General features: G+C 41.2%; 1 protein-coding gene across 1 annotated transcript; it reads left to right on the top strand.

Annotated features, from left to right (window-relative positions):
• The first annotated feature begins 7,534 nt into the window (after nucleotides 1-7,534).
• scrt2 (scratch family zinc finger 2) lies at nucleotides 7,535-14,173 on the top strand. Its single transcript, XM_072449217.1, has 2 exons — nucleotides 7,535-8,195; nucleotides 12,021-14,173. Exons 1-2 carry the CDS (start codon nucleotides 8,027-8,029, stop codon nucleotides 12,806-12,808), a joined length of 957 nt encoding a protein of 318 aa, XP_072305318.1. The 5' UTR covers nucleotides 7,535-8,026; the 3' UTR covers nucleotides 12,809-14,173.
• The last annotated feature ends 832 nt before the right edge of the window (nucleotides 14,174-15,005 follow it).

Raw genomic sequence — 15,005 nt, forward strand, 5'->3', positions numbered from 1 at the left:
TGTCCGTAGATTTCATTTCTGTGACTGTTGGAGATTCCTGGATCTTTGCAGCGCTGAACAAAGGAAAGCCCTGTGGCAGTCTTTGTCGACTTTTCAGATTTAAAACAATGTGTGATGCAGAGAGCAAAGCGCTTCAGTAATTATCGCCTGTTTCCTCTCTCTGGGATGTTCACGGACAAGGGCCTCATAACAGGTGACAGAAAGCCTGCCAGCCGCCCCCGGCTCCCTGCCCCCACCCACTGGTGACTATTATAAACCAAAAACGTATGCTCTCAATATATATGCAAATGATGCTTGGTCCCAAGGTGAAGTTCACGGAGCAGCAACGCCGCTTGCCTCTGTTTTGCTCATTTGCAAAAATGTTGAGAGTAACAAAGACCACAGGAAATTGAAAAATTGTTACTAAGTATTAGAAAAAGCAATCATTTTCCCCAGGCGGCCTAATCCTGTGGAAATTGATCTCACCTCTGCGCCTGACACGCACAGCTAAGGCAAAACACAAAGCAGAAAGCCTGTTGCCGAGAATGTGTTCTGTATTTTTACACAGTGGCGCCGGTCGGCCCATCAGGGGCAGCCCGAGCCCTTCTCTCACCCCTCTCTCATCCCTCTCATGCAAACAGGTGAATTGGATCGTCAGAAAACAGGTAGTGACTGTGTGATTGTTTCTACTGCTACAGGACTGGTCCCAGGCTAATCTGTGCCTCTCCTTTCCCCGCATGCAAATCTCTCCTTATGTTGCGTCATTTAAAGCGCCCTGATACCATCTCACTAATGCATGTGCTCTTCCTTTGCATGGATGTACAAATTGGAAATGACAGTCTATTACCGGCTCTGACCTCTGTGGAGTAACAGAATGTGCAAGGACCTGCAGGTTTTTATTTGAGCGAGAGCGCCCTTGTGATTAATTAACCCAATTAATTTAGACCCAGTTTATCTCAACTATTATTCCTGCATAAATCAAGAAGCAGCGGGCAATGATTACAATTACAGTTGTGGTTTGATTGTAATAAAATTGGAGGGCTTTTCACAAAATCCACCTGTAGCTAAAGTGGAAATTAATAGCACTGAAGTGGCCTATAAATTCAACAAGGAAACTCCTATCTTTGTCTCTTAAACAATCACTTCTCACAATCAGCCTCCTCAGCCTCTCCATCTCCTCCTCTTCACCACTACCTTTCAAGCCTGAGAGAGAAGTCATTTTACCAAATACATCAGTCTATATACAGGTTTAAATGAGTCACAAAGGCCTAATGAGTATGACATTTTTTACAAAATTTGACACCGATGAAGCTGAGGTGATTCCGCTTGAGGCCATCATCAAAAAACACTAAATATACAAATTTCCTGTGTCAATTTAATATAATTGCTGCTCTGTTTGAGTCAAGTTTGCTTTTTTGAGTTTTTCCTCGCCAAGGAGGGTCTACAAACAAGGGATTTAACACAAGGGACTGTAACAATTTTGTATCATAAAACACAGCCCTTTTTTTGCACAGAAAGTAGTCAAAAATGCTCTTGACTGCAGACATAGCTTAGGCTGAGGATAACATGCTCCTTACAGTACATCAGCTTGAAACCAGGCAGAAATGTATTTCTTTTGGTTTACTGCGCGTACATTCACTAGTGACTAAAGGGTTATTTATTGAAGCACCACGTCGGACCATTACAAAGCTTGTGTGACGATAGAGGAATTTATGCTACACCAACCTAGCTTTAAGTGTTATTAACAGGCATCACTCACACATAGGATACTATTTACTGCTGTTCATTCACTCACAGTGGCTTTCTATGACAGTTTTTCAAGGCGAAATGCTGATGGATTGTGTGCAGGTTGTGAGGTTGGGCTGCAAGATTTTATCCCACCCAAAAATTGCAATTTTCCTGAAGTATTGCATTTGCGATGTGCTTTGCAAATTACATTATATTCTCAAATCAGCATAGAGTTGACAGTGCACATTTTAAAACACATCTATGAGGACTAACATTTCAGAGAAGACTGAAATTTGAACTGCTACGTTACGTAATATAATCATCTGATGCCTTGTGGATCTCTGCAGAGCTGTTTGCACTCCCAGTTCACCAACTGCTGCACCTCCAGCCACGACTCCATAAAACTGATCAAGTTTGCGGACGACAACAGCCTCATGGCAACAAGAGGGAGGTGGACCGGCTGGTGTCCTGGTGCAGTGACAAGTCTTTTTTTCATTTTTCGATGCCTTTATTTTATCATAGTTTACTATTCACCAAATATTACTCATTATTTTATGTCGCACCATATCGCCAAAACAAATTCTTAGTTTGTGAATTTTGTTAACTGAGAATAACAATGGCAACTGGCAATAAAACTTTTTTTCTGATACGACTTAATTTCAGAGGTCTAAATTGCAGGACAAGCACAATTTGCCGCCCAAAAAACGGCGTATATTGTTTGCAGTCAACCAACCCTCTATAACCAAAATAATTGCAGTCTTTGCAATTAGATATTGGCAACAATTCAAATTGTGATTTTGATCAAATGTGTACAAATCAGGATTTAGCTGGCACATCCATATTAAAATATGATGACTATTACTAAACTAATTAAATCTCACGCTTTTCAGAACAGATTGTAATATAAATAGGTTTTATACATAAAAAGACAGAAGGCTTAGTAGAGCGTCCATCCACTGATCCAATGGTCAGCAATTCAAATCCTGCTCTCAGCATTTGCAAAGTTGGTAGAGTGTTCAGCTCCACTGACCCACAGGTTGGTGGTTAGATCCCAGCTCGCAGGTGAACTGTCCTTGTGTCCTTGGACAAGACACTTAACCCTCCTGGCCCCCAGTGTCTGTGAACACTAGTGAATGAACGTGTGTGTGAATGGGTGAGTGGTTCTTTGATGTAAAGCTCTTCCGAGTGCCCAAAAGCGGTATATAAATGTGATCATGTGACATGCAGAGTAATATGTTTTTAAATGTTTGCAATTTTGATTTGACTCTGATTAATCATTCCAGCAGATCTACTTCCTATGATGGCTCTTCAAGGCAAAACGCTGCTGGATTGTGAGCTAGCTGTGAGTGGCTGCATGGGGAAGTAGGTTTCAAGTATTCCACAGGCTAAATGAAGAACAAACATGGCCCATACAAACCAGTAAGGAGAAAAGATTATCATAGAGATGAAAGGAGCAGCGCCGGAGTGAGGGGGAGAGGGCCATTGACTGCCACACAGCTGTCTTATTTGCAAGGTGTTCAGAAACCAAGAGGATGAAAAGATTCTTCTGAAGCCAAAAGGGTCTGCTATCATTTTTGGGCAGCTTGAGCGGTAGAGATGTTATTAGCATAAATTATCTCCCCCACTAAAGAGATAGGAACATACTAGCTTCTTTCTGCTTTTCACACTTAATTGCCCTATTTACAGAACAGTTGGCCACGGACAACAAATGCACACACGCTCCGAGCCGCACACAGGACAACAGGCCGGTGCACGCCAAGTAGGGCATGAGCGATGCACTTAAATGCGTAGCAAACTACATTAGCTTCAGTATGGATACTCCAACTCATATGTGGAATATTGACATGTATTCATAGAAGATATTATCATGGAAGATATTATCAGCCTCAATGTAATTTTGTTTACAACGCCAGAATGCCTTTTAGCTTTTAAGAGGCCTCTGCTTTCTAAACCTGATGCTCAAAAGCCTTGTTGAAATGACCCATAAAGAAAGAAAGAGGTGAATTATAGATGGCTAATGGACTCTTTCCTTTCTTTGCAGCAGCTCCTAATGTCCAGAATATAAGACACAAGAATGTAGGAACACAAACACCTAGATTTGACTGTGATAAACATCTTAAAACACTCAAGTAATCAAAGGATGAAAAAAAAAAAAAAAATTTAAATTCAAATGCAAAGGGATTTGCATGGTGAAAAATGAATGAAAATCGTGCAAGTGTGATAATAGGGATATTTCTACACAATTATGTGTTGCAACACTGGAATTTCCCCATTGTGGGAAAAAATAAAGGTTATCTTATCTTAATTCGTTTTTAAATCAGTTAATATGTGCTAAACTTGAACCCTTTGCATTTACAGTCACAACAACAAAACATAGATATTACGTTCTGTCAATATTGACCGTCCATTCAGTGTGTCAAATTGGTCTAAAAATCACTAAATCACCCTAACCCATCATAAACACAGGGGCTAATAAATGCAAAGTTTTATGTCAAAGATCTTGGTCAAATTGTATTCAAAAAGTCGACTTCCAAATGTCTAGCTGTATCTAGTTGTCTTCGTGTTGGGTATATTTTGTGCCTTGATGTCTCAAAACCTTGATTATTTAACCAAAAAGTCTCTTTCTCCTTCTCGATTCTCTCTGTCTCTCTCTTCCCCTTCCTTTCTCTCTTTCTTTCTCTCTAATTTGACCGTATAGCATAAAACAAATACTTTGAAGACGTACAACAACACCTTTTCAATTGGCTGCCAACTGCCAACTTCATTAAAAGTAACACAACAACAATTGTATTAAAATATGAATTATAATAGCAACATAGTCATGATGATATGAGTGAAATAAGTATCCATAAATAATTACTGATTAGTCTGCTTCTAAAGTGCAGCAGCTCTAGTGGACTTCACATGTGTAAATAGAGGTAATAAACCCTGCTGGGAAAGCGTGAGTGGTGGTTCTTATGGAGCTGAGTAAAGGAACAAATCAACTGGATTGCTCCATTCAATCTCAGGTCATCTCCATCGCCGTGGGGCCCGTGCTGGACGGTAATGGGGTTGACTGTACCAGGCCTGAACCCCCATCTGACCAAAGAGTCCTCCCTCTCTCCAGCCTGTGGGAGGGGGGCGTCTCCATGGTAACGTCCCGAGGCAGTGACCACATGTCGGAGTTTGAGGGGGGGGCCCACAAGTGAACAGGCCCGTGGGGAGCGAGGCAGCGAAGGGAGGGGCCCGAGGAGGCGAGAACAGCTGCCGATCCGGAAGCATGAGAAATGTGTCAAGTTGCAGGCAGATTCTTTTGTCGTCCGTCACCTGTAGAAGACCTGTTGAGTTGTTTGCAGTTTGAAGTCAATCGCAACGGCTGCAACTTTTGAAGTGCCATCATTTCCTCTGCAAATAACAAATAACACTTCATATTCTGCGTAAAAACTGCTAATGATCTTCGTACACTTCATTCAGCATAATAGGTTAAATCTTGAAATATACTGTTTTGTGTGCATGACTTATCTTTTTGACTAATCACAATGATAACTTATTTCCCCCTTTACTTATTTTATTTTTATATAATTATGTTTGGCTTAGGTCACAATATTTACTATATCCGTATAATTATATTTTTAGGGACCAATGTTTATTGTATTTATGTTTTTGCATAATTTTTATAATGAGTATTTATGTTTTTATTGTGATCTTTAAAACCCTTTGAATTTCTTTGTGCTTATAAATTGTGCTGTACAAACTTGTCTTGCCAGTGTCTTTTTTTTTAGCTGTAAAGTTTGAATAATTAACATATAATTCCATATTCTATGAAACAAGCCTTTTCATCCATAAAGGATGCAAGGAAATGCTTGAATTGTGTTACTTCCCGCCGGCTTTTGTTTACTGTGCTACAGCAATCTAATAAAACAATTGGTGAAGCGCAGAGCCAGAATCGGCGGATAAAAATCTACTTTTGAATCAATTTTTTTTTTTCTAAAGAGTATCAAATGAGAATTGTCACAACTAAAACTTGCACTATTTTGATGCCACTCACACAACACAATTCTATACATCAGGCAAGTGACTTATCCAATGTTGTTGAATAAATATAGCTAGAAAACTAATACAAACTACACTAAGGATCAGGTTCAATATGTGGAATTTTCTGTTGGGTATTAATAAAAAATACCATACAATCTATATACTTGTAATTGTTCGTCTTGATGATGTGCAAAATTATAAAATCAAGAGTATCATGTACTGCACAATGAAAACAATTTTAAAAGCCTGCAGAGAAAAGAACAAAAAAAAAAGAAAAACTTGCTTTTGCACACTTCCAAATAAGAGTAAACAGTAATATTTCTGTGGTTTTCTGGTTAATTTCACAGCCCATTCACTTTTATATACTTGAATCGCAACCAAGACATTTACATGCTCATTTCAACACATTTATTGAGGATTGACATAACAGTGCAGGAAAAAACCAATGGAGCGCATGCCAAGACATTGTGTAGAGCCTGAAAACACCAGCACACGCAGACATTACTGAACAGTGGACACATAATTCAGTTAAAATGGCTGAAGCGGCTCTTTGTGACAATGATTCCTCCTTTGACCTTTCCGTGTCCTTGCCTCTGCTCATGAGCGCGGCCCCGGTGACAGTGACGTGAACTTGTCTTGTAATGTACAATCGCAGCAGCGTGATAAATCCAGTGCTCTGATTTAATAGGGCATCCGTGTGAGAGCGGCCACATGCGAGCGCCCGGGTCACGTACTGTACACGGGAGGAGGAGTGATTTAGGAGCACGCGCAGAGAGAGAGGGCACCCCTAAACGTCAAGCTGAATCTATGACACTTTTACCCAGATTCAACGGCAATTTCGTTATGATCAATGGAAAAGACTAAAATGTATGAAATCACTTCATCTTGAAATCTTAAAATGACTAACAATGTCTGTAAGTAATAAGGGAAACATCTAATACCACTTTATGCAATTTCTCTTTTGCAGTTTTATTTTATTTACAGGTATTTCGCTATTAACTCAATAACCTTATCGCGATATTTATTTATTTAATTCAAGTGTTCAAGTGTTTCTTGCATCAAACAAGTGCTTGTGTATCTGTGCTGTTCAGGCGGCTTTAATCTAATTATTTGGTTTAAATATTTCACTTTGATTTACACTGAAGTGTGACACAAATGCTGAACTTATAAATGATAGCCTGTATAATGCAGCATGAAATTCACAAGATGAGTTGATGAATGCACATAAATACAAACCAACCAAGAGAATATCTGGCCAATTTACTGAGCACAAATCTAATTTGAGATTTCACCCTAATCAAAAAAGATGTAATTAATTAATCAGATAATTCAGTGCTACGCAAGGCAGGATACACATCTGTGCAGTGGTAATAAAGAGAGAGAGCGAGAGGGGGGAGAGAGAGGGAGCGAGAGAGAGAGAGAGAGAGAGAGAGAAAGAGAGAGAGAGCGCTCTAGTGGAATCTAAAGTCCGGCTCCACACGCTCCGCACGCTCCTGTTTAAGTCATGCACTGTAAAACTCTACAGTTCTAACTCTACAGCACAACAACATCGCCGCTGACACTGTACAGTTAAAAAAACTACAGTCATAACAGCACTGACACAAGGCGCTTTGAGGTAACAGAGCTGACAGAGGAGGCAGGGCCACTACAAGGCAAACATAAACTGTGCCACTTCATCTGAAAACAATGGGGGAGAGGACAGCAAGTGCTCTCATCCACATCTCCATTGTCTCTGCACTCTCCTCCTCTCTCTTCTCTCCTCCTCCAGCAGTAGAGGGGTGAAAGAGGAGGGGGCCATGGGGGTCTGCTGTTCTGTCTGTGTGCGAATGCACAGACGGTTCAGTAGTAATTTGATGTGTGTCCCTGGGGACATTTGATGGATTAAAGCTAAGCAGCTCCATTTCGCAGCACCACCTGATCTTCCACTGCCTGTGCCCCATATAAAGGCTGGCGTGATTGCTGATCTCAGCTAGTCTGACAGTCTCTCTCCCTCCTCTCTCCTCCGCTCTGTCTCCATCTCTTCTCTTCCTCACTGGTCCCTTAAGCCTACTGCATCACAGGAGCTATCCAGTGCTGAACAGGATCGCTTTTATTTTTTATTTTTTATGTTTTGGGGGAAGCTGGGGGAGCCAGAGAGCATCACACAGCATTGTCGCCAGCCTTGTTCTTCACTGATTTACATTTTCTTTTTCATCTTGTGCTTTTGGCCGCGTCTTTACATTAACCAAAAGGATTACCGTCCAAGCCTCCTGCATCTCTTTTTCTCATGTGTTTTTCTCCACTAAGTGTTTCCATCCTCTGAAACATGCCCCGCTCATTTTTGGTGAAGAAGATCAAGCTTGATGATTTCTCTTCATCCAACGTTCCCTCGTCTAACCACCACCACCACCACCACCAGCCTCTGGACGATTTCACTTTCACGCGCTCCATCTCGGACTCAGTGACCAGCTTGGGCGTCCGTCTCAGTGAGAATGGTGAGTTTACATGCCTCCAGTCTGCCCCGCTGCAGCCCTCTACTTAAAGATGAGCTCGCCCTGTAGACATGCCCTACATTTCTCCACTTAGCACAGCTTTCTCTGTTCTTTTCACGTGGAACGGTTCTGTTTCGCTTCTGTAAACACGGCCGCGACTTTCTTACATGTTTGTGGACGATGTGTGCATCAATATCCCTAAATAATCCTGTCCACATTCACCCCACCCCCGTCGCCGTGTGCCCAGACTTTTGTTTTTTGACTATAGAGTGAAGGACGGCACAATTCAGGTCACAGCCACGGATTAGTTTATGTAAATAGGGAACAAAATGTGTGTCTAATCGGTAGAAGCTTTGGTTACGTATCTGGTAGCTGCTTTAAACCTGTGGATGCTAACCACACACGCGGCCCATTACTGTAAAAAAGACTCTGAAAGCAGATCAGTATCCGATATGCGTTTGTCCTTAGCTGTTTTTGTCCTTGGGTTCCCATCATGGTCCAATCCTCCCTTCTCTTGCCCCCCTCTCCCCATCTATGCACAGTCACCCCACCCCCATCTCTATGCTACATCTTTCTCGTCCTTCTGGGCATTTGAAAACTAGCAGGGCTTAGAGTTTCAAGAGCCGCCACATAAGATATCAGCACAACTGTAGGGTAACGCAAGGCAGGGAGGCGGAGAAGAGCGGAGGGAGGGGGAAAGGACTCAAAAATGCTGGAGAAGCAAAGAAAACTAGGTCACGTGACGGATCTCGTACAGTAAACATGAAGAACTAACTGCACATAGCTGTACCCGTGGTCAACGCGCAGTCCAAGCTACAGGACGACCTCTTCTCAAATTGTCTTCCATTTTGTGACCTGTTTACGGGCCAAAATGTGTGTAATTGTTGTGATTTTTTGTAGAGCGTGAGATTGTTGGCGGAGTGGAGCTTGTGACGCTGCCACCTGTTATTCAACTAACAAAGTCAATACTAACAAAGGGCCACTGAGATTTAGATGCATCGGGATTAGGGAGGATTATAACGATTTCACTCTCTTTCAAATGCGTAGGTCAAACAACATGTGTTCAAAATACACCATTTTTAAACTCAATTTCACTGTAGTTTAGTGTGGTAATACAACTGAGCTTGCTTTTGAATATTTATTGACAACAAACGGTCAGATTTATGTAAACAAACACTGAACAAATTAAAATATATTCAACAAATTAAACATTTTAGTTCAAGCAACAAAATGTTCTTTGTGTTTGGATGTTTACTGACACCTCACAGGTCAGATTTATGTAAACAATCGCACTGATGCTTTAAAAGAATTACATTTTGAACAGATACCAGTCCAAAACTGTAAAATAGCGGATTGTGCGAGCAGCTGAAATGCACAGCGTCAGCAGTTCTGTGGGCAGGACGTTTCTCTCCCCTTTGTGCAGACATTTGACTTGAGTGTCTGTCGAACAACAAAGAGGGGTGGCTGAGAGGCTCCATTAATTACATGCTTGCTTTGCATTACAGAGATGAGCCTATGAGCTGTAAAGGCTGATACAGCGTTAGCCCTAAATGATGAGCTCTTGTCTGACCTTGGCTAATTGAAACGCAGTAAACGGCCATGTGTGCATGTATAAACTATAATGTTTTGATGGAAAACAAGCTTGTATTTGACATTATATTACATACTTCATACTATAATAAAGACTTAATGTAAATACAAGGAATGGATAACATCTGAAAATGAGTCGAAATTGCAAATTTGAATATAGGTTCAATTAACAGGTCATAGAATGTGCTAAGCAAACAACAAAATATCTTGTGTTCATACAGAAAAACATGTTAACTCTGTAGTTCAGACCTCTACAGTCCTGAAAGGCATCTGACTCTTATTATTAGTATTAGTTTAGCAGTTAGTAATTGCAATGTTTGTCAGAAAAATCCCATCTAGATATTTTGTCAAAATCCCTCAGTCCTGATCACAATACATGTTAATGCAACAAGTTAAAGCTGCAAGATATATCGGGACCAAAATGGAAATCACAGTTTGAATGGCCAATATTGGAATATCGCTGCAATAATTTAAGTCTTTTGCAAACAACAAGATTTCCTGTCTTATGTATAAAACCTGTTAACTCTGTAGTTTAGACTTCTACAAACATGTTTTGAACTGCATGTGACTCTTGTATTAGTTTAGCAGTTCATATTTCAGTCTTTTCTAAGATAAGATAAGATATTCCTTTATTGTCCCACATGGGGAAATTTCATTGGTGCAACGCAGGAAGATACAGAGGTAGATACAGAAGAACAGATCACTTATAGGAAGTCTGAAAAACACTTTCAGTAGAAGATCTCCTATAAATAATTAAAAAAAACTCCCATAGACAAATAAATAAATAAATACATAAATACCATTGCATGTGATCACAACAGTAATTGCACATGAATATGTGTCACAACAGCACATAGATTCTTACATAATAATGCTCCTGGATGCGTTTAAAATGAACTTTGAACTGAAACAAATATAATCTAATTGCAATGTTTGTCAGAAAAATCCCAATTAGAAATTTTGCCAGAATCCTTCAGTCCTGATCACAATACTTCTATATCTCATAGTTATTTCTCCAAAAAAGTGCATCTGTAATGAATAACAGCTGATTACATGCAGTAGCAGGCCCTGTGCTCTGGCGTTTCCTGTTTGGCTGGTGTTTCAGAGCTTTGTGAAGCCATGCAGCATGCCTCTGCTGTCTCCAGGTGTCACGGTCATGTCTGTGACAAAGTGCTGTGTGAACAGAGCCCTCAGGAGACTGTAGGAAGAGCACTTCAGCTGAATTAATGGGCTGTTTCTTGAGGCCACTTGAGCGTCTCTGTGCTTCAGACAGGTGACCCTCTACACAAACAATGGGAGAATGAGTTTTATCCGTCCACAGAACAATGGTGTCAGTGCACACTTAATGTGTGTGATCTGGTTTCACACATTATTTCCTTTCTCCTGAGTCCACTGTTCCAGCAGCTGCACTATTTTACAGATGATAGTCTATTGATCAGATGAAAACTTTGAATTTCATTAAAAAACAGTCAATACCTAATTTCCACTTCATGCTGCTCACAGAGCTTAGAGAAGCTTTTTGTGCTGTTGCGCAGTGAGCCTTTCATTTGAGGAAAGAATTTCTCTAAAACTTTAATTTTGCTCGTTCCAATTCTCAGATGCATCAAGCTTTGTCTGAATGTATGCCACTGCCAGACCAAAGCAGATGATTTTACCAAAATAGATCTCCCTCAAATTATGAGGCATTAAAAACATTGTGTTAAGCCAAATCCAGCCAGGAGGCATTTGCAGCTGTCAGAATAGTGCCATTTCATATAGAATCAATTGAAGAAACCATGACACACCTCTAAGCAGTGAGCATAGTGCTTTTGAATCAGCAGCTCATCTGTTTAACTCCAGCCTTTGGCTAAAATTTTCATTATGGAAACAAGGGCAGAGCTCAGCCACTAAGGACTGACGTGTCAGAGATGAAGAAAGTCTTATCATTCAAATAGGTTCTAATCAATAAGACGGCTTCATTTAAGATACTGGTGTAGTGTAGCCGGCACTCAGGAGAGCTCTTTGATGAACTATTATCTGTTGCTCATTCCGACTGTAAAATTGCAACCTTCATAAATGCAGTTAAGCGTGTCGTGTTTCCTCACTATTGAGAATAACCTGTTAGATGTGGAGGATTGCAAATGACTCCTCCTGCGTTTGATGAAGGGCAATCATCCAATGTAATAATCATGTAATCACTGTGTCACTTTGTTCTTATCCATCACAACCTCTGGCCAACCGCATGTGTCTTTTATCCAGGCTACATCCAGGATTACATCACACCATCTGGGTACCAGGGGGAGAAGAAGCTGGAGCACCGGCTGGAGTCGGACCCGCTGTACAGCCCGGCGAGCGGAGGAGAGGACTACTGCGATCCCGACCTCAAGCAGCCCGACAGCCCCCAGTCCGGGATGACGGCCAGCGGCTACTACAGCGGCGAGTCGGATGGGCCGGCCGAGGGATACACCATGGATGCCTTCTTCATCTCGGACGGGCGCTCGCGGAGGAAGGGCGATCGTGAGCCCCGGGAAACGAGCGACAGAGAGAGCCCCAGCGTCGTGGTGCCGGAGAAGGTCAGCGGCACGGCACGACACACCTGCAACGAATGCGGCAAAACCTACGCCACCTCGTCCAACCTGAGCCGGCACAAGCAGACGCACCGCAGCCTGGACAGCAAGATGGCCCGCAAGTGTCCCACCTGTTCGAAGGTGTACGTTTCCATGCCTGCGCTGGCCATGCACATCCTCACCCACGACCTGAAGCACAAGTGCGACGTGTGCAGCAAAGCCTTCAGCCGGCCCTGGCTGCTGCAGGGCCACATGCGCTCGCACACCGGAGAGAAGCCCTTTGCCTGCGCCCACTGCGGGAAAGCCTTTGCTGACCGCTCCAACCTCCGCGCCCACATGCAAACGCACTCTGCCTTCAAGCACTACAGATGCAAGCGCTGCAATAAGACCTTCGCCCTCAAGTCCTACCTGAACAAGCACTATGAGTCGGCGTGCTTCAAGGGCTCAGCAGACGAGGACGACTCCGGATCAGAAAACTAATACAGCTAATAATCCTACTCACTCTGCCCTCCATGCCTTTTTTCTTCCCTTTTTTTAGAAAGCAATATTTTCACTGAGATTATGTGAAGAAATGATTATGGCAAAGACACTTTCAAAAGATGCTGGATTTTCCCCTGCACACTACAGTAGCTAATCGCCCACAGGAACTAACAATCAACAACCTTCCCCAAATAGAGACTGTAGAAGTAGTGTTCACAGTATAATAGACTCGGACACAGCCATGTACGCATGTACACACACTGTACACACTGACACACTATATATGAGGCCTGGCATGTGAATTTTTATCAATGACTATAATGATATTGATATCAATAGTAATAATATTTAGATTCCTGATATTTTATAGCAAATAGTAATGAAAAAGAAAAAAAAAAACATGAAAAAGAACTAACAGTGTTCTTTTGTTTTTTAGACAAAATGACCTCTTGTATTTTTATGCTGCTTTTTATTTGCTGAGAATTGAATTCTTTTGCAACTGCCAACTTTTTATGAAAATGTGAACTATGACAGTATTTGCAAAAAAGGGAGATCATTTTAAAGGTTAGAGCCCTTTTTTCACACCAATGTTTAAATTCAATGGATGTTATTTTTCTATATGATTTTTCTAGAGTTATTTTGTGTGCTGGTTCCTTTGTAACTGTGGGTTTTCCAAAAAGCTACATAAGCTACAGGACCATAGGCCATAGGTCACTACCTTGTATCAGTGATTTTGAATGCTCCGTTGCCTGTTGAACAGGTTCTTCAGTGTTAAACTCACAGAGACACAGAGTCTATAGCAATGCCCCGTTCTTCCTCCTCAGCTCTGTGTCATTCAGTCACACCCTCAGTTACAAAGTCCATCAGTCTGTCGCTCAAAGCTTCATTCATCTTTAAATCCCATCTATTTATCATGTAAATACTTTATTTATTGACTATTTATTAATCTAATCATGTATTTATTTTTTCTATTTATTATTTATTTATTATTATATATTTATTTCATATTTGAATTGTTTTAATATGGACATCCATTGATCTTGTAAGATGCTGCTGATCTTCAAAGAAAATGTTGATATGCATGAAAACTGTAGAGTCCCTGGGACTTAGTTTTTAAAGAGGAACAATGTACAGAAGCACTGGCCCCAGTGAATGAATGCAGACTTTTGTTGGCAATAACTTTTCTCACAGCAATTCACCTGTAACACAATCAGTGCTGTTCTGTTTCAGCCAATATCAGGCAATAAAAGACGTCACAAAACAGATTTTTAATTCCTCTGCATGTTGCTCTTCCCAAAACGACACTGCCTCCTCGTGTCGCGCCTTTGTCTTTGAATCTCAGGCAATAAATTGTTCCAAAAATAATAGTGTTAGTGTTTCTGTGTGTATCAGCCCTCTGCATCAGTGAAATGTGCATTTGTGTATGACACTCCATTCAGAAAAACTAAAGCAATAACTGGCCTACCATGAACCATGTTCAAGACCAAAACTCTGCAGCATTGAATCAAATTTAAAGGAGGTTTTCTCTTTTATAAAACACTATTGTTTTGTTTGTTTTATTTTTTGTGTTGTTCTGGAGGTAATTTGAATGACAAGACAAGCCAAGAGTCCGGCACACGTGGAGTTGTATAAAGAGCTGCGTGCTGTGGAGGAACAGGTGCATTTGGACAGACTGCAGATAGAGCCGACCTCCACAGGGAAGGTCAAGCAGCAGCAGGCAAATGCACTGTCAGCCATTTGCATATTCCAAATGGATAAACAGGCCGCTCTCCAAAGAACAACAGGAAGAGAATAGACGAGTTTAGCTCTGTCCTGCCAACAGAGGCCAAGGGACGTCACAATATCACATTTTAGCTTTACGATTATTCTGAAGATGAGGATTTAGCCACTATTCACCAACAGTGAAATCTTTAATTAGATCTCATTCCCACAGTATTACCATTCTTCTAGTATGTGACAAGTGTTATGAAATCAAACTTTCTGACCAATAAAAGGAAAGTGAATGTGGCATAAACAGCCAGATAGAAACAGAACTTTACATTTTGGTTTACTTTTTGATTTTGATTCTAAAATTGTCACGATTTTTTTGGTTTTCAGTTCTTGCGATGACATTGTGACCTGAATAACATGGAGTTCAGTCTTAGTTCAGAGCTGAAGCACTGCATGAAAGCATCCAACCACCTGTCTCTCCACTGCT

The sequence above is a fragment of the Eucyclogobius newberryi genome, unplaced genomic scaffold, assembly GCF_026437365.1.
Source record: "Eucyclogobius newberryi isolate DKJ021-1_F unplaced genomic scaffold, fEucNew1.0.hap1 SCAF_17, whole genome shotgun sequence".
Taxonomy (NCBI): Eukaryota; Metazoa; Chordata; class Actinopteri; order Gobiiformes; family Gobiidae; genus Eucyclogobius; species Eucyclogobius newberryi.

What these genes read in the sequence shown, in the direction of transcription:
- scrt2 (XM_072449217.1), top strand. Translation starts at nt 8,027, where the DNA reads ATGCCCCGCTCATTTTTGGTGAAGAAGATCAAGCTTGATGATTTCTCT. An exon ending in CGTCCGTCTCAGTGAGAATG is followed by an intron (nt 8,196 to 12,020) that starts GTGAGTTTACAT and finishes TCTTTTATCCAG; the next exon opens with GCTACATCCAGGATTACATC.